We start from the raw sequence: 20,146 nt of genomic DNA, 5'->3' as shown, positions 1-20,146 counted from the left end.
CAAATATGCCCTAAACCTACGTACCCTTTCAAAATTAAAGTCGTATTTTATCATTGCAGCGAAAATCTCACGCAGTTGCTTCACGTTCAGATCCTGGACGACTTCACTTTCACTACTGAATTCAGTTTCTATTGTTATCCTTTCCTCTTCCAATTGCATCAGCTCTTCATCTATCAGTTCTTGGTCATGGGATGCCAAAACCTCTTCAACATCATCTTCGTCAGCTTCCACAAGCCAAACTCATTTTGTCCTCACTTTGTTCACCATGATCGAAACGCTTAATTATGTCTAGTTTTACGCCAAGTGTAACACCCTTTCAGGCTTTTCCGATACCCTAGAACTCATCTTGCTAACAGATGCTCACAGGCACGTGTTTAAGCAATGCCGGCGAGAATGTTGTTCCGAATCCGGGGGAGAGCAGCTACTCGGGGCACGCGCTGCCTTTTTTTATTGGGCGCTGATTTTTATCGCGGGGTTTTTTTTCGAGCGCTGCTTTTCTTCGTAACAGTGAAAACACCTGTTGGCGAAAACGGGGAACTAATGTAGTCTCTCGTAACAGTGAGGTTTCGTAAAGCGAACGTTCGAAAAGCGGGGGACACCTGTACTCAGTTCCTCCCATAATGCCTCACTAGATGAATTCTCCAGTCTGTCCTGACTGAGTTCTGCCGTGACATTTTTCCTGACTAATAATGCAACCCCCCCCCCTTTAATTCCTCCCACTCAATCGTGTCTAAAACTGACCCCTGGGATATAGAGCTGCCTGTTTTGTCCCTCCTGCAACCAAATCTCACTAATGGCTACAATATCATAATTCCATGTAGTGTTCCATGCCCTGAGCTCATCTGCCTTTCCTACAATACTATTTAGAGCATTACTTGCAACATGCTCAACCTTCAGATTCCTGACTGAGGTCTTAACAATATCTGTCTCCACAACCACTCCACTATATGTTCTGGCACTCTGTTTCCCATCCCTCTGCAACTTTAGTTTAATCCCCCTTCCACCATGCAGTACTAGCAAACCATACCACTAGGATATTAGTCGCCCACCAGTTCAGGTGTAAGCTGTCTTCTGTACAGGTTCCACTTTCCCTAGAAGAGAGCCCGATCTAAAAATCTGAAGCCTTCCTTCCTACACCAACTCCTTTGCCACGTGATAAACTGTATGGTCACCTTATTTCTGGCCTCGCCAGCATGTGGCACTGATAGCAATCCTGAGGTCACAACCCTGCAGGTCCTGTCCTTTAACTTAGCACCCAACTCCCTGAACTCTCCTTGCAGAACCTCATCCTTCTTCCTACCTATGTCATTGGTACCTATATGGATCACGACCACTGGCTGTTCATCCTCCCGCTTAAGAATGCTGAGGACTTACTTGATCCAGGATGTCCCCGACCCTGGCAGGTAACCCTAACTAATGAGTCCCGTATCGCACAGCTCGCCTCTTCCCCCCCGCCCACCCCTTCTGAGTCCACAGAGCCAGACGGTGCCAGAACTTGACCGTGTGACTTTCCTTGGCTAGTTCATACCCCTGTCTCCAACAGTATCCAAAGCTGTATACTCGTTATTGAGGGAGATGGTCACGGGGTACTACTCTGCATTGGCTGTTTAACCCCTTTCACCTCCTGACTGTCACCCAGTTTCCTGTGTCCTGCACCTTCAGTGTAACTACCTCCCTATATGTTCTGTCTATCACCCCCTCAGCCTCTCAAATGTGTTACTTATTCATTTGGACTAACTGATGCCGAATTAAAAAGCAGTGACCTTTGGCATTACTTCATGTGGCAAGGCAATGAAGGCAGCTCATTACCTGCACTAGGTTCTGCACTGATTTTCTTTGTTTATGGTCAATCAAAAAATATGCAATGCACACTTATAAGTTTCTCTTGTCATAGCTATTAGGAACTAATAGTTTTGTACTGTAATATTGGTAGTGTTCTAATTTGTTCTGCATTTCATTTAAATACATGCTTTCATACTCAGTTAAATGTAGTTTGTTGTTTTTTTAAAATGTTTTCATGGAACTTTTGGTCAGGCGCTTAACTGGACAAAAATGTACTGGTCCTGATGTGTCCCAATTAACTGGAATCCAGTGTACTTCCCAAATATTCTATGTACATTGCTGATCGTGCTTTGGTATTCTAGTGGGTGGTGGTGTGGTGCAGTGCTGCTGTTTGCAATTTCAATAGCCGGCGCTGAACCTCAACTTTTCTTGATGTTGTTGATGTGAAGTTTTTGCAATTACTTAATTTCCACTGGGTGTTCCAGTTTCTACCCACATCCCAAAGGCATAATGGTTGAACGAGAATTGTAAATATCCCTAATTTAGATGGGTGATTGGAAAATCAGATGGAGTTGATGGACATGTGAGAGAAAATAATTTGTAGAGAATGGAATGCTTAAGGGACCTTTTTTACATTGACCTTTACATCTAAGTGGCCATCTTCTGTATGATGAGAAAATACCATGTTTCCAAGTTGCATATCTCCTGTGCTGCAAAAGCTACCTATTTTAGATCTATAACTTTCAAAGTATCAAAATACAGTGGTTGTGCAACATTGAAGGAGACAAATTAATATTTAGTCATGACATGTGCAATTTAATTTTAATTGTGATTTTAATTGGTATTACTTAAGATATAATTAACCATCAAATTACTATTTCTGAAAGAAAGACTTAACTTTCTTGTGGTTGTCACTAATAAAAAAAAAATCTGATGCCTTTATCTTGGTTGGCCCACGTTTGACACCAGACTCTGAGATTGGTTATTAATACCATCTGTGGTAATCTAATTGTCACAATTGTTTCAAAGCTTGTGATGTACTTTGTGGGTTATCTTCTGTGTATGGAGTGCTGCAGTTCAAGAAAGCTACTCGAGAGCATTTCCTTATAGGTAGAAGTGCTAGCTTTTGCCAGTGATTCCTTAGTGTTGTAAATGCATTTTAAAATATTGCTCCTCTCTGATGCTGAAACCCTCTTTATTGTTTTTGTTCTCCCATACTATGTACCGCTGTCCTGCATGAAGTCCCAATCAGATGTTATCTACTGACAGACTAGTTCCCAGTCAACAAATGCTTCAAATATAAAATTTTTATTTTTGTGTATAAACTTTCTGGCTCTGCTGCATCCTGTCTCTGAAGGCTTGGTCTACTCCCGAAAGAAACATTACCGTTTATCTCTTGCTTCTCCCTCCACCACCCCCCACCGCCCCCAACACATACAAAGCTTGTGTATGTCACTTCCTTAGGTTGACGGTCATCCGCTCATCTGTCAAGCCATGTCTAAGTTGTGAGTTGTGTCTTTCATTCTTTTGTTCCATTTTGCTATTTAAGACTGCCTTTGGAACTCACCTCTTTAATCATATTCATGATCTGTACTCCTAACCAATCCCCCTCTTGGCATGGTGATGCTTTTTTTTAAACATTAAGTTAGCTTTGTGAATGCAAAGTGTTATAGTTAGTGCTTCTGTTTGAAGGCATAACGTGTCATGTATGCTGGAAGTACTCTATACATATTGAATGTTCAGTGTAATTTTCTGTAATGACAAATCCATTGAGACAATTAGGTGATCTGTATATTCCATATGGAATAAAGCAGGTTTATTAGAAAGCAGTTTTAGTTAGACCATGAGATCTATTAGATCTGGTTTTTGGTCACGCATTGCAAAGTTTACATTGTTTTGCATCTTGAATGCACTCCCATTGTCACAAGTTTTACTCTTTCAGGGAATTCTCTAAACTTTATAGAATTCTCAAGGGGGTTTTAAAAAAAACTTAACTGACACAGCTAATTTTCAGTAACGAAGTAAGACTAACAGAAGATACTATGTTGTAACTTGGAATGTGGAAGGCAAAAAAGAAATGAAGCAAATGTCAAGACCAGAGGTTAATTAGAAAAAAGCAATTCCCAAATTGATTACAGGTTTGTTATTGTGAACTAATTTGATGTGTTGTAAAATTTGATGAAGACCTAAGATTTGCATAAATGCTACTATACTTGTGTATATTCACTATATTCAAAAATATTCACTAGTTTTATAAGAATATCGCAGTCAGTCCCTCAATAAGTGAAGAAGTTAATGTCCATACAAATAATTGTGTGAATTACTCTGCTGTATGAAAATGTAGCATGGGATCTTTTGCGTACTTTGACAGTCTGAGATGGAAGTTGCATTTCTGTGTTCTGTTTGCAGTGCAAGGTGTTGGCTGATACTGAAGTGTAGTATTGTGAAATACTGCATTGTACTACTAAAGATATTATATTTTGGATTTAAAGTTTAACCAGGCCCCTGTCTGTCCTTTGATGTGGGCACAAAAGATTTTGTGGCACTATTTTGCAGGTAAAATAACTATTTCTGGTACTTCAAAAATCATTCATTAACTTTGGGAAGTCCTGAAAATCACTTTTTATGTAAGTTTTTTTTGGTCTCAATAAGTTTGAACTGCTCTTTACAGCTCATGTCATATTATTATGGAATTTCACAGCTCTGCAATGAAACATTCCTTCAACAGAAACAGGGTTCTAGAATAAATTGTGGAGTGGAATTTGGACCAATTATCTCCTGGACCCACAAGTGAGATTTGTTAATCGAAGCAAGCTACTCTATGGTAAACTTCAGATGGGGGAAATTATACTGGTGATGCAATGAACAGATAGATAAATTATCCCATTGTGTGATATAGAGTGGGGGGGGGGGGAAGTAAATGTAGTTCAGGTATTCTTGGTATAAAGGGCTGCCTTAACTGGAATAGTTAAGCACATTTGCTTTATTGACGTTGAGGAGAAAGGCTCATGATTTTACTGAAACATTGAAGATTTTAAGAAGTTGTAGTAAGGGTAGATGCTGAAAGCATGTTTCCTTGTTTGAGGAAATCTAGATCCAAAAGGAGGGCTCATCCATTTAAAAGTTTAGGAATGTCTTCTCACAATCATGAATCTACAGAAAAACAAGAAAATCTGCAGTAGCTGGAAATCCAAGCGACACACACAAAATGCTGGAGGAAATTGCTGAGACCTGACTCCTGTTGAAGGGCAAACGCGAGGAATTCTGCAGATGCTGGAAATTCAAGCAACACACATCAAAGTTGCTGTAGTCCTGACGAAGGGTCTCTGCCTGAAACGTCGACTGTACCTCTTCGTAGAGATGCTGCCTGGCCTGCTGCGTTCACTAGCAACTTTGATGTGTGTTTCCTGACGAAGGGTCTCGGACCGAGACGTCGACTATTTACTCTTTTCCATAAATCCTGCCTAGCCTGTTGAGTTCCTCCAGCATTCTGAACAAGTATTCAGAATTCTTGTTTGTTTGCAATTGTTAATAAATATTTATTATGAAATGTCTTTTGATCTATGAAGAATCTAGAGAATAAATTTTCTGAAAATCACATGAAAATAGCAGGTTATCACTGAGAGAACACATAAACAAAATATTGTGCGACATGAGTAACAAATCCTAATTTCAAAAGGAGGTGTTAAGATAGTATTCATGCTGTTTCAGCTCATTGTTTTAGTTTGAACTCCTATTTAGCTAATTATGTTTGTCACGGAGTTTACAGCTAGTTCAGAAATAAACCAGATATTGAGATATTGTTGGGAGATGAAGTAAATATTTGCATAATGCTTCACATGTATTATTTTTCTGCTGTCCTACTTGTGGTAGGACGTTCTTACTAAATTGTAGCAGTCATCCAGTATTATACAAAGCACTCAAAGATTTGTGAGCCAAATCAGGCTTTGGGTACGATGCTTGTCATGACTGAACACTCAACACCCTTTTAAGAATCATTCGAAGCAAGAGTTCTTAAATTTTATTTTAACCTTTTTGAGCTGAATTGAAGGCCTGTCAATCTTTCCCTGGGTCTTGATTTATGGAGCAGAAATTTTGCTTGGGACTTTTGTTCGGCTGAAAATGTCAACTGATTTGTCACTAAGCTTAATGTATTAGAGGTTTCGTGCTTTGGGGCTGGGAGGGAGGAAGAAAAACAATTTTTATTTTTCAATGTGCCTGATAATTTATCATCTCAAATTGCTCACACATGCTTTACCCTAACTCAGTAATACCATCTCCATGCAAGCCAATTATGGATAGCTATTTTTTTGAAGTGTTAGTTCCATTTTCCCATGCTTCTGTTCTAGCCCCCTCTTCTCACCCAAAGTAAGGAAACAGTTGGCTTCGTCCTCTGCTTTCATCTGACCGCCCTTCTCCTGAAATTTACACCACCTTCAACTAGACGTTATCACCTTCCCACCCCTTTCAGCACTGCAAAGGGATTGTTTCCTCCATCACTTTCTTGTTTAGTCTGACATCTGCACCAATGCCCATTAGTTGCTACAAACCCCCTCCCTTTGTACAGGAAGGTGCTACAAGAGGGGGTTTGTAGCAACTATGCTTTTAGTTCTTCTTCCCTTACCATTCCAGGAGCCCAAACTCTTTCTAGATAAAGCAGCAATCCACTTGTACATTCTCCAATTATGTGCATTATATTGATTATGGTATAGCTTCCACTACTACAGGAAAAATGTGTGCAAATTAGGTGACTGCTTTGCAGCGTACCTCAGTTTAGTCCACTGCACTTCCACTTTAATTCTGAATCCTACTCCTGTTGTCTTTGGTGTTCAATACTGGACTTAGTTTCTCAAGCTTACACTCTTCAAACAATCTCATCTTCCATTTGAGCATCCCTGATTGAATGTCAAAAACTACCCTTTCCAATTTGCATCAGAATTGCCCGGCTCTGGTGCAAAAGCAAAGAATCTGTGCGAAGGGTCGTCATTTCAGATTGATGAACTTTTATGCTTGTGAGAGACGGTTGTCAATTTTGTGTATTGATTATGTTTTTCTCTTCACAGATGCAAATTCTGGTCTGCTAAATGTTCCTAGAATTATCTGTTTTTGTTTCTGATTTCCACATTCTCGGTCCGAGCTGGTTCTGAAGTTGTTCTGTTGTGCTTTTCTCCACAGATGCTGCCTGACCTGTTAGAAATAATGGTTACTAGAAATTTGAACATCTGTATTCTTCATTCCCAGCACAACTAACTCAAAATTTAAATTAATTATCAAAGTTCATATATGTCACTATACACTATTTGAGGTTCACTTTTCTTGCAGGCAGTTGCAGTAGATACAAAGAAACACAATAGAATTAATGGAGAAACAGCACTCAACAAAGACAGACAAATACCCAATGAACAAAAGAAATAATATGTAAGCTATAAATATTGAGAATATGAGTTGTAGAGTTCTTAAGAACGAGTCTATAGATTGTGGATTCAGTTCAGTAATTTCAATCTATCAGTGTTTATTGTGAGTCTATCATAGGCACTCCTTTTGTTCTCCCTGCCTCTCTCCTTTCCTCTGCAACTTAAATCGAGCCTGTTTTCTAAATTTTACCGGTTCTAACGAAACGTTATTAACTTGAAACATTAACTTTTTTTCTCCCTCTGTTCAAATGCAGCCTCATCTGCTGAAAGGTTCCAGCACTTTTGAGTTTTTAGATTTCAGATTTCCAGCACCAATAAATGTATACTGCACTTGGATGATCTGTCCTGGTCCCAACGCATTGATGCAGTCACAAAGAATGGATGCTTCCTTAACTTTGTGAAGGGAAAACTTCTGTCCCATGTATTAAAAACTCAAGTCTGCAGATACTGGAAAGCCGGAGTAACACACACAATGCTGGAGGAACTCAGCGGGTCAGGCAGCATCTGTGGAAATGAACAGACAGTTTCTCCAGCATTCGGTGTGTGTCCCACATATTGTTTATCTGCTCATTTATGTGACCAGTTGATTTGCTCCAAGATTACTTGGCCATCTGTTCTGTTTGATAGTTGTAAATCAGCCATTTGTCTTAGATACTTATTTAAAAATAATGGTTTGAAATCAGGAGCCGAGTGAATCCTAGTGCTTTACTGTCACCCATTAGAAAATTATCTTTGCTGTGGAAGTTGTACAGATTGGGAGAGATTATATTGTAGCTGTATATATTATTTTGGGTGGAAGTAATGTTGACATTCTACTCTGAATAATGTTAAATATATAGATTATGGCACTTCCTTGGATAGGAAGAGGAATTTGGAAGACAGCCCTGCCGTGATGATTCTTGGCTGCTGCCCAGTCACAGATGGCATTGCCAGTTTAACACAAGGAGAATGACAGACTGTGTTGCCAGGGTAAGGGAAACTTGTGCAGTGAAAAAGAACATACTGAGTACAGCTGGTTGGTAGTATTTGTATTCCTTGTGTTGATCACTGATTTATTATTTATCTGCACTAATTTTAATTGCATGTTATCAGGTCAAAATTGGTGCAAGTAAATATAGAAATAAGACAATTTGTTTGTGTTTACTAAAATCACCTTAACAGAACTCTTGTAACAAATAGTGACATATAGACAGGAATACTGTAACTATACTGCATAGTCAGCCTGGGCTGTGGTTCTTTCAATATAAAAATTATCTTGTGCTAAACATAGCTGCAGGTTGAGTACCCCTTATCCAAAATGCATGGGGCCAGATGTAGTTTGGATTTTGGAATGTAAGGAGTTTCTGCATTTTTCCCATGACCGCGTGGGTTTCCTTCCACAGTCCAAAAACCTACCACTTGGTAGGTTGACTGGTGATTGTAAAAACTTGCTCTGTGATTAGGCTAGGATTAAATCGGGAGACTTGCTGGGCAGCGCGGCTCAAAGACTGGAAGAGCCTTCTCTGCACTGCATCTCGTTAAATAAAGAGATAGCCTGGGATCGCTATCATTTCTGATTGAATTTATGTCTTTGTCTTACACCTGTTCTTCGCGTATGTTTAAAAATTATTGCATACATTAATATAATGTGTGCAGGACAAAGGCTCAATTATACTTCTGCGTAGGCTCTACGCTGTAGCCTACGCAAGTGGCCTACGCTGTTGTGAGCATTGATACTTGTGTGTTGCTGTGTTTGCGTCGCTCTGCAAAACGCTGGTTGGCCGTGGGGTTTCTATGCCACTGAGTTTCTTTGTGTACTTCAAACAATGGCGACTGAAACTGAGCGCATCATGTTGGAGTTGGAGCTAATAAATATTGAACAAGAGTTACTTTTATTGAAATTACTGCAAGGCAGAAAAGAGGGAAGATGTCAGACGAGATGGTGTGTATGGCCATTGAACGGATTGAGGCAGAAGGAGGGTGAATTTTCTGTGCTTGTCCGGCCACTGGGAGACATGGATGAGGAAATGCATTTCAAATATTTTCGGATGTCGGCAGGTAGATTTGATGATGAAGCAACCGGAAATGCGATGCTACCAAGCGGACCAATCACAGTTGTTGCAGTCTGCGTCACTGCGACGTATGGCTACATTTTTGGGGAGGTGCGCATAAGGGTACAGCGTAGAGTACATGGCTACGCCGTACCTATGGCGTAGATTCGACACAGAAGTATAAATTGGCCTTCACACAAGCAGTGCAGGATCAAGAGAATACTTGAATCAGCTGTTGAACAGCAACAAACAACTGCAGGCTTGGAGTCTCCACCTATCATGCCGTGTTTTGATTAAAAGGTTACATACAGTGCACTGTATTTGTATTTTACTTTTTATTGTTTTTATACCTTACATAAAACCTAATCAGCATTGTAGACTTGTTTGGGTGTTAGATTTTCATCAGCAATGATCTTGGCAAACTTGTCAGTGAAGTTCTCTGCTGCTTCATGATCAGCAGATGCTTTATCTTTAAGGTGTTTTTAAATCTTTAAAAATGTAATGCCATGCCATTTCTTAAGTTTCTGCAACCAGCCTGCTGGATTATCTTAATTTTCAGTTTGTCATGACAGATCTCTGCTTTTTTCATCGTCAGCATACATTAAGTGACATGTTTTCACTTCACTACCGAATCCATTCTTTGAATACACGATCAAGATCTTCATTTTTATGCAGCGTAGGTTAGGTCACTCCTCAACCTGTATGTGATGCGCAGAGACCTGCACATTGCCTGTGAGCCTTCCTGGCACATCGTGGAATTTTCCATTTGTGATGCCATGTCAGTGCTCAAAAAGAAAATTCTAATTTCGCCGTTTTTTTTGGATTTTGGAATTTTGGATAAGGGGTACTCAACTTGTGCTACCATTGTAAACCATTGGTAACTATAGGTCTCTAGGCTGAGTTTGCCTTGGATGGTTGCTCTATTTTGCTCTATTGAGACTTGATGAAATTGAGACAAAATCCATCTGTAGCAAATATTTATTTTAAAACCAGCTTCTAATGAAATGGGAGATTTAATGGGGTTAGCATTGTCATCAACCTTTGGACCTCATGTTTGAAGAAGCTTTCTTGCATTTAAAAAGTTGGGTCGGATCCTGTTTGCTGAACATCAGTAGAGATTTTGCTGCACAATGTGTAATAGGTTAAATGCTTCAAGTAATGTTCTCTGCTGTTAATATTCTAAATTGGAGCATTCAGTTTGATATTTATCAAATTACTTTAATGAGCATTTCAGAAGTCTAATCCAGCAAGCTCATATTCAGCTTGAGAGCGGATAATGAGTGTTAGCCCTTACTGCAGAGCTATGAAGGCCAGACTTTAAATGAGTTTTGGCATCCTCCATCTAGTCCCAGTAGAATCTGATCCATGGCATGGAACTACTGCTAGTGCACTTCATAAATAATACAGATTGTTGTGTAAGCACTCAACAATATATTAATGTTTTGGAGTACAATAAGAGTTCTGTTCCATTTTGAAACTGCTTTTGCATTGAAGTCTATTGGCCAAGCTAATTGTGCACTATTTAATTTAATGTGATACTTGTTTCCATCAGTCAGTATCAAATTATAAAAACAATCTAAGTCCCAAGCAACCATCTGGCAAGTTCATGCAGTGAAATGGGTCAAAAGTTTTGGGAAAAGTTAGGTGATTTAGATTAGTGTTTCATGTTTATTCTATATTATGCCTTGAATGGTTAAGATGTATACTGAATATGTAATTAAGGGGGCCCGTTGGTTACATTACTCAGTTTACAGCTTTATGAAAATAGATCGATGTCAGTCTTGCTATTTGTTGTTTTTTTAAACTAAATGCCACTGATTGCGCGGTAAGTTGATCAAAGTCAATATGTCAACAACTTCCTTTTGAAACAAACAACTACCATAGATTGGAGAGTCTATATGAAGACTGATCTTGAGAATGACAATATCTGTAACTAAAACTGCAGCAAAGTTGGTGCAAATGAATTTGAGGAGGAGGAAAAGGGGTGCGTGTCTTAAATATATTGCTGTAACATTATTACTGACTGAGTTTCCTGGTTGTTTTGATAGCTGTAACTATGCCTGATGCATTGACTTGAATCTATAGGTCTTCTCTAGACAGAGTTTGCCTTGGATATTTCCTGTATTGAGCCCAAAATCCATCTGTAGCAAATATTTATTTTAAAACAATTCCTATTGAAGTAGAGTTAATGAGGCTAGCATTGTCATCAACCCTGGACCTCCTGCTAGGAAGCTCTTCTGGCAGTTTTCATGCCAGTTAATGCAATCAAGTTCCTGTATAATAACTGTTGAATTAGTAAATAAAGGTAACTTTTGTAATCACTTTAAGTTTGGCTTGCTTGTACACACTTTCCCTTCCAAGTTGATTTCATGTTTTTTGTTTTAGTATTGACTGTCATTCTGTTTTTTTTGTATCTGTTTGTTCTTTCCAAGTTATTCTGCACTCCACTTGTGGTCATTGTACTTACAAGTTTTTGCTTTCAACCCTGCATTGTTTTTTTTGTCTTTTTATCTCCCCTATCATTTTCACAGTTGATTCTTAATGTGTTGGATGACGCGGTACTAGCAGTTAGTGCAACACCAGTGTAGCTCGGGGCATCGGAATGTATTGTTCAATACGGATGTTATCTGTTAGGAATCTATACATCCTCCCGGTGGAGCATGTGGGTTTTCTCCAGGTCCTCCGTTTTCCTTCCACAGTCCAAAGACCTACCAGTTAGTAGGTTAATTGGTCATTGTAAATTGTCCAGTGATTAGGGTAGGATTAAACCCTGGTTTGCTGGGCGGTACAGTTTGAAGGGCTGAAGGGCCCATTCTGTGCTGTACTCTAAATAAATTTGCACCTTTTTTTTGCCTGGGGAAGACATCAGACCCACAACTGATTACCATTTGCGGTGATCTAATTATCACAATTGTATCAAAGCCTGTGATGTACTTTGTGGGTTATCTTGTGTACGGAGTGCTGCAGTTCAAGAAAGCCACTCGAGCATTTTCTTATGGGTAGAAGTGCTAGCATTTGCCAGTGATTCCTAAGTGCTGTAAATGGATTTTAAAATCTTACCCCTCTCTAATGCTGAAACCCTCTTTATTGTTTTAGTTCTCTCATAAAAATAAATACTTTTTTTTTGTTACTTACCATCCCTTTCAATATCTATCGGGTGTCTCATTTTTCTCTTCCTCCACCCACCACTTCATGCCACCTAAACTCTCTAGGTTGCTCACAGCTACTTCTTCCTACACCTTCTAAACTCTAAACTGGATTATTTAATTCTTACTCTGGCCCATCTCAAGGACCTGTGGCTTCATACCAACTTTCTGCAACTCTTTCACTCACTCATGCCATTGGTCCAGCTTTGTTTTGGCCAATTGTTTCATCCTTTCACTGACAATAAACCAGCATCTATCTCATATCTTATTATGAGCTCTTCTGTTAAGTTCTTTTCTGGAACACTTCCCATGAAGTGCTTGTGTTTCTGAATGTTTGCATTCTGCATAAGCTTTACTGTTCTAATTTTTCAGGGAAGTAGAACGGAGGCAAAATGAATTAAAATGTGCATCTGTGGAAATATTTTGTACACTCATTTGAGGTTTGTTTGACGTGTAATTGAAGTGTAGAAAGTGAAACATACAGTGAGTGTTTTTTTTTGCTCAAGTTCATTTTAGTGTCCCTTCTAATTTAGTTCTGTTTTATTCATTAGAGTTGAACTTCTAATTGTTTTTGTAAAACTAGTTTGATAGTGTTTGCCTGACCTTCCTCTGCTTTCAGATATATAGACAGTGAGTTGTCATTATCTGTCTAAGTAATTTGCAGTGAGAATCGGAATTGTTTTTCATTCATTTAACTTGTCTGCCATTTTGCCACCACCTTCCTGGATTAATAGGTCAAAATTAGTTTGGCAAGGTGTGTGACCATACAATTATGATCAAAGTCTCTTCTACACTACCAGTAGTGAACTTCAAAATTAATTTCACTTATGTTCTTTGGAATTCTGGAGTTTATTTAGAACCTTCCACTACTCTGCATTTTATAGAAAAACTAGTTTGGTCATTGTTGAAAGTTTATTTACTTAAAAAAGAGAACATTCCACTCCAAGGGAGATTGTTCAAGAGCTTGGCTTTATGTAGCTGAAGTCCTTTGTGTGGATTTTTATGTCAATATTTTCATTTGGGCGACATCAAACATGATGCTGTAAGAATTCTAAACAGAACCAAAATGCAGCCATTTCTACTTTATTGGGAATTTAACCATTATTGAGAAACTGCCACGGTGTTAAATCTCAATTTTAGAGTAAGATCACAGTAAATAGTTTTGTAGGCCAGTGATGTAATTAATTATCTTGGTCGTGTGGATAGTATTTTAGGCAATGTGTGGCTGTAATCTGGAACTTGAGTATGTAAGGGCTGGAACTTGGTGGACCTGTAATTATTAAAGCTATTACTAAGAGTGCTCTTTGTGTCTTCTTTCTCATGTATTTAATTTTTAGTACTATGGCAAAAATTTAACCAGACTTGGCTGCAGAACTTTTGTAGTTATGCATTCAACTGAAGAAATTGATTTCAATATTGGTAGTGCCTGGAAAAGACTATCAGGAATTGTAATTTTTCAGATAGATCATATCAATGTACTATTGTAATAGTTCCCATCAAATGTACCTCACTCACTGAAATGCTTCAGGATCTCCTCAGGTCATGAAAAATATTAGTTTTGTTCAACTGGTTGAAGTTATACTGTGCTATTTTACACCAGATTTCCTGTTTTTCTGCAGGTGTACCCTTTAAAGATTCCACATTAGTAGTCAAATGCCCCATTCATTACTCTAACCCAGTATCTTTATTTGATTTACACATCGTGTACTGCTGCTAGAGAAGAACTGAAGAATGGAAAGTTCAGGGGCTGGAGGCTGTAGGGTCACAGAGATGGATCAAAATGTGTTACTCATTAGGGTACATAATTTTAACGTGTGATAGCTTGCCTCAGTGGTCACCTTCAAGCACCACTTTACAACTGTATAAATACTTTTACATTAACTTTTTAATTTTGAAAGGAATGCCATCTTAAACCTCAGATTTATGCTGTTGATTTCTCCAAATCTATCATCTTGGTGAGTATTATATAATGGTATGGCAGCAAGAAGTTCCCTCACATCTGATTGGATAGTCTCAGTTACTCTGCTGAGGAAATAAAATATTTATGCAAAATGGCTTGAAGTAATTTAGAAGTTATTGGTAAATTTAGTTATAGGCCTTCAGCATTGCACTGATACAAAGCAATGTAATTTAAATTCTAATTGTTAAGGTTCCTTTCTAGGAACTTTTTTAGGAAATCTTTTGAATTTGCCACTTTTTCAGAGTGTGTTTTGATGATTCTGCACATTAAAGGTTAACAATCAAAGCCCAGGTTAATTTCTATTAGAATATATGAAGTTTAGTTTGATCTGAACCCACTCCCAAACATCAATAGCTTTGCAATTCAAATATGAATACAACATAAGTTAGCTGACTGGAGTATTAATTGCATTCCTAGGCTGCTTTTCTCTTGATTAAACAATTCTTTACCCAAGCCTTACATTTGCAAATTTGTAAACTCTTCATGATCTTTACTAAAGATATTTAAGATGTTTAGTTTACAACTAAGTGTGTGTATGTATAGTGCTTTCTTAAGCCAAAGATATGCTCCAAAATACAGACTTGACCTCTTTACGAAGTCCCTTCTTGTGGGCCCCAGCCCTAAGGTTAGGGGCAGCAGAAAAAGACCTTAATGCATCTTTGTCTGGGAGACAGGTGGTGTGCAGCAGAGATGCAGGTTAAAGGTCAAAATGTTTCCCCATTTCGTACATTCTTGTTGATGGTTAGCTTGTCCTAGTTGAGTATAATTTCTCTGCACGGTATTTTAGGAAATTGTTAATTGTACTAGGCTTTGAAGTTCAAAAATGCTTGAAACAAAAAAATGCACTAAAATTTTCACTACTCTTAATGACAAATTTCCAGCATAAAATGAAATTGACTTGTAGCTGGAAAGTTACTGCAAAAAAAAACTTGCCCGGTGTTTTAAAACTTTTGTCGGAAAGAATTATAAAATATTGTTCCTCAGAATAATGTATTGAAGAAACAGTTGTGATTAATTTTATATTGTGTTTTGTCCATATTTTTGTAAATTTCACATCCTTGAATATCAATTTCCATTTAGTTATTTTTGGGATGATTTTGGTTGTTGTGCCTTCTGTTACTAGAACACTTTTGGGCTGGTTCTGAAGGATTGAACATGGATCAAAAATGTTTCTTAACTGGGGCTATGACATAAATGTATTAGTTTGGTTCAGTAACTACCTTGAGATAAAGTTAAGGATCCAAATGCCACTCATGTCTCAACAGGATCTCTGCTGATTACTTGCAGAATTTCAAATTTCAGATTTCAGTGCTCTGAGTTTGTGGAAGAAGAATCTCCTCAAGGCATATTAAAGTGACAGCCTTGATTTATAAAAAAATTGGTGTATTGCCTTTTCCAAGTCCTTTTAGATCATTTTAGTTTGAGAGCTAATTTCATCTCTGTCCTGTCCACTAACATTATGTACTTAACCTATGTATTTTCCCTCAACGTGTCAATTATTTTTTTCTCATGCACTCCCTATGCTGTATGTGGATCTACAGTTTCTCTCCCAGGTTACTGATGTAAACATGGATTTAGAGTTTCAACTGGTTATTTGACTGCTGGGAGCATCACATTTCAGTAGAGATCTGTTCTCCACCAGGGTCCTCTGCTGTATTTTCAGTGGCTGTCACTCAGTAACTATCAAGTGACAAATTTCTCCCCTCCATTTTGAAGTATTGCCAAAGATAATTCAGCATAGATTGAATCTGAGACCTCTATGTTTTTACTATTACCCTGATAGATTCATCAAACCATTAGCGAGCCCTCAACATAAAAACATGAGAACTGTAAACTTTTTTTTTCTGAAGGTGGGTCTGGTCTTAAGTCTTTTACATGGAGCTAATTAGCACCAAGCTGAAGTGTGTTCATTTATTAGTTTGGGTGAGTAGGTACCTGCCTTTCTTTATGCAATCAATCTGTAAAGCCTAATAGCGCCAGACAAACTAAAATTCACAGTTGTGCTGGCGGAAGTTTTTTCCCCTGCAGTAGTTCCTGCAATTTGTTGAACACCATGACTTGACTCCAAATTGTAATTGTGTTAGTTGCCCCTAAGGAAGATTCTCTTTCAAGATGAAAAACTGAACCTTACTTAACACCAACACCACCCCCACCCTTCACCACAATCACCGCTTACATCCCCTCCTCCACTCTTGCCACCCCAAAGTCCTGATGACTTTTGCGGCTGATGAGAGAAGTCTGTAGAACAATATTAATTAGATGGTTATCAAGTTATATAGGAGGAGGGAGAGCTGACACAAATGACTCTTCGAGCTGTGACTCTACAGAAATATTAATTCCTGCAATGTAATTACAGTTTTTCATATGAATGGTCTCTCCCCCACCCCCTCCCCAATCTTCACCTAAATAATTTTAATGCTATTGATGGTTAAATTTAAAACTGTTTAATTGTTATTTTCTATTACATTTTCAGGTGTTGGCCTTGGATTAGGAATTGTATTTTCTGTTGTTGCTTTCAAACGTAAGTATTACTATTTACTATTCACATATTGAGCAGTGGTCGTGAACTTGTAGGAGAGAGAATAACATCTTGGGACGGATGAATCATTTGTAGTGATATTGTAAAAAGTGCTGTAATACAGAAAGATCTCTTGCTCACCTAATAACGTAGTAGCATAATGGGTTTGGGCATTTAATTGAGCTGTGCGTACTTGTAACTAAAATCTAATCTGGGTCGGAATTTAAAATTGTAATAGTGAAAAGGGAAAAAAATTCTTGGGTTGTTTCTCCTTCCTTTGTACATCAACACCTACCCCACCCAGTTAAAAAAAAACAGCCAATATCACTTGTAGGCCAGCATCTGCTGGTTTATATTGACTCCGTGGTTAAATAGTGCATTGACATTCACTGTGGACTTGATCATGTTAAGTTTGGTCATTTGAATGAAGTGCACAGTGGTCTCTGCTATGCATCTACATTCTGCATGTCCATGCTTTTGGAAGAGAGTGAAAACAATTTTGTCCTTAAATTAACAGTTTATTATGGATTCTCATCATAAAGAGCACTTAAACCATTTCCCAATTATAGATATTTACTTTTTTTGTGTATCTGCTTAGGACGTCAGTGGCCTATTACTTTTGGTGCAGGGATGGGCTTGGGAATGGCGTATGCTAACTGTCAACATGATTTCCAGTCCCCATACCTTCTTCATGGAAAATTCGTCAAAGTGAGTACAATATTGAATTGATTTTTTTTTCTCCAATGGTTTCTAGTCAGTATTAAAGTACAGATGTAAATAATTGCTCAACTGGAACTTAAGCATGTGTTGGGCTCTTGCTAATAGTTTACGCTCTCATATGTATGCTTACTTACCGTTTGCCTGTTACACCACTGGCGTTTAGGTCCTCTAAAACAGTCGCACACAGATAAAGAACAGTTCTTCATGGCCGTTTCTGTAACAAGTTTTTTGACCAGTCAGCTGAGCTGAACCTGGAGGGCTGGTGGACCGGACCACTCCTAGTGTGGTCTTTACCCTTTGACCTGCTTGGCATGGGTGACTCTAACAAGAGTCAAAGCCCTGTCTCTAACCGACGTGGTTCTCTTGGTGATTGACGCATGTATGCCTCCAAACTCTGACTAGATTGTGGTCCATTTGGAGATCTTATATTTATGAGACAGGAATTATTGTCAAAGAACTTGTGAATTACTACTCCAACAGATCTTTGCTAAACCCTTGAATTCCTGTTTGCCTGTGATAACTTCTATTGAGTAGGTTTTGATAACGTGAGGTGCTGTTTTTGCAGATTTTGGGAATGGCAGTCTGCTATCTCATCTGTACCAAGTCAATCCTGCACTAGATGCCATGAATGTAGGAGATGAATATTCAAATTTGTAGTGAAATCTTCTCCATTGCCCAACTTACTACAACTGTTTCAATAATCACCAGTGATATTTGCTTCAAGGATCATTGACGTGTTACCTCCTTGGCCTATATGTTACCTATTTCCTATGATCCTCAAGATTGTAGTGTACATCTAGATAGGAGTCCTGTGCTAGGTTTGTAAATTGAAGCTTTAAAATGTATTACCTGAAACTTAACTTTTTAAATTGGGTTACCCCACAGACGTAGTATTTATGTCTATGGGGATGTAATCAAAGTGTGATGTTCGCCTCAGTGCACTTTACAGCAGAGCCTTGTTGAGTTGAACGATAATAGCATAGTTTGGCAAAACCAAAAGTTTCAGTACTGTTCAAGCTTTTAATAAGTGTTCAGTTTTTAATTATTATTCATAAATCACCTCATTCAGTTGCATTTCATGAAATGTGGTTTGTTAAAGTTCAGTTTTAAGGCAGTTATTATCTTGAATAAGCTGTCTTGTGATTGATGGTAAATATGAGAAGTTAGTCTCTGGTTGCTTCCTACTCTACCAGAGGTTTTCACACGTAATATTTTTTCTGCTAAATATCAGTTGTCAGTTTGGGATTTGATTCAGTATGAACCTCTCTCCAGATGAATTTTCAGTAATCTCACAATGTCAAAGCTTAAATGTCAAGATTGACCTCTTATAAACTACCAGTACGCAACAGGGGCCCATGTAGGTGAAACCAGTGAGGAGTTTCTACACACACCAGGTTAATAAATCTGTACTTTCAATCAGCACATAACAAGTCTCCATATTTTGTTAATTTGTGAATTAGAAACATAGAGATTAACCTGCAGTTTGTTCTTGCTGGAGCACATGTAATTCAATGTGAAAGGAAATTGCACAGTGTCTATACTACAGTTCAACTTAATTTGGGGTTTGGGTATCCAAATAACCCTTGCACTTTAATTAAAATTAGGCACACTGAAAATGTTTCAAAATGGTAATAATTGCTTTAATGTAGCATTGAATGTCATATCCAGGAGATGCCTATATTTCTATCTCCAACTAGCTAGAACTCTTCTACCTAGAAATGTACAGAATTAGTATATTGTTTATATGTATGGACATATTCCACTATGGCATTCCCCCCCCCCCCCCCCAAATACTTTTGTCTTGCACCTCAATACAGACTTATTTTTGACTGCTTTGGGCTATCTTCCTCTCCTTCCACCTTTTCCTGTTATTTGCTGAACATGCCAAAGTATTTTGCAGAGCACTGTAGATGTGTTAATTTGTGTTCTGTTTTGTAACTACATATTTTAGCTACTCTTTAAATTGTACAGATGTTAATTATGTTCTTGTTATTCTTGTTTTTTGCAGGATGAATCGACATAGTATTATTTTTTCAGACTGTACTTGTTGCCGTGGATCATTTCTGCCTTTGTTTGCAATTGAAATTCTTAATACTGTGCTTTGTTTAATTTTACTTGTCAAACTTCTGCACCAGTTTTGTCGTTAATAACAGTTTATTGCCCCCAGTTTCGTTCATTTGTATGTATCAAATAGATTAACAGTAAGGGCAAAGACTAACAGATCGGTTCATCTGGAAAAATGTCTGAAATGATAGTCGCTGGTGATGTGAACAAGTGAGGTGAAGTTATGAAAATAAGTTGTCTTGATTGCCTGATAATCAATTAAACTTTATTTTAATTTATTTGATTGCCTCCCTACTGGGGTATTTTTGTCTGTTCTGTTCTGTCTTGTGGTGCTGTTCTGATTGAAACCTCTCAGAAAGCCTTTTACTTCTTACACAGAAGCTGAGCAAAGGTGCATATGCCCACAGCTGGAGTTATTAAAAGAAAAGCTAGTTCTTGCTTTCTTGTGAAGCGAGAGCAGTACAACACACACAGCCTCTGCTCTCCCTAACAGCCATCCCTGGAGGGCATTC

General features: G+C 38.2%; 1 protein-coding gene across 1 annotated transcript in view; it reads left to right on the top strand.

Moving 5' to 3' along the window:
* The window catches only part of micos10 (mitochondrial contact site and cristae organizing system subunit 10), a 28,976-nt gene extending 9,064 nt beyond the window's left edge, over positions 1-19,912 (top strand). The window contains exons 2-4 of the mRNA XM_072245272.1: positions 16,806-16,853; positions 17,449-17,558; positions 19,579-19,912. Of these exons, the coding sequence (XP_072101373.1) occupies positions 16,806-16,853; positions 17,449-17,558; positions 19,579-19,593 (173 nt within the window). The 3' untranslated portion in view covers positions 19,594-19,912. The remainder of the gene's footprint in view (positions 1-16,805; positions 16,854-17,448; positions 17,559-19,578) is intronic.
* Positions 19,913-20,146: the final 234 nt, after the last annotated feature.

Source organism: Mobula birostris, chromosome 27, assembly GCF_030028105.1.
Source record: "Mobula birostris isolate sMobBir1 chromosome 27, sMobBir1.hap1, whole genome shotgun sequence".
Classification (NCBI taxonomy): domain Eukaryota; kingdom Metazoa; phylum Chordata; class Chondrichthyes; order Myliobatiformes; family Myliobatidae; genus Mobula; species Mobula birostris.
This window is presented reverse-complemented; position numbering and strand designations above follow the sequence as displayed.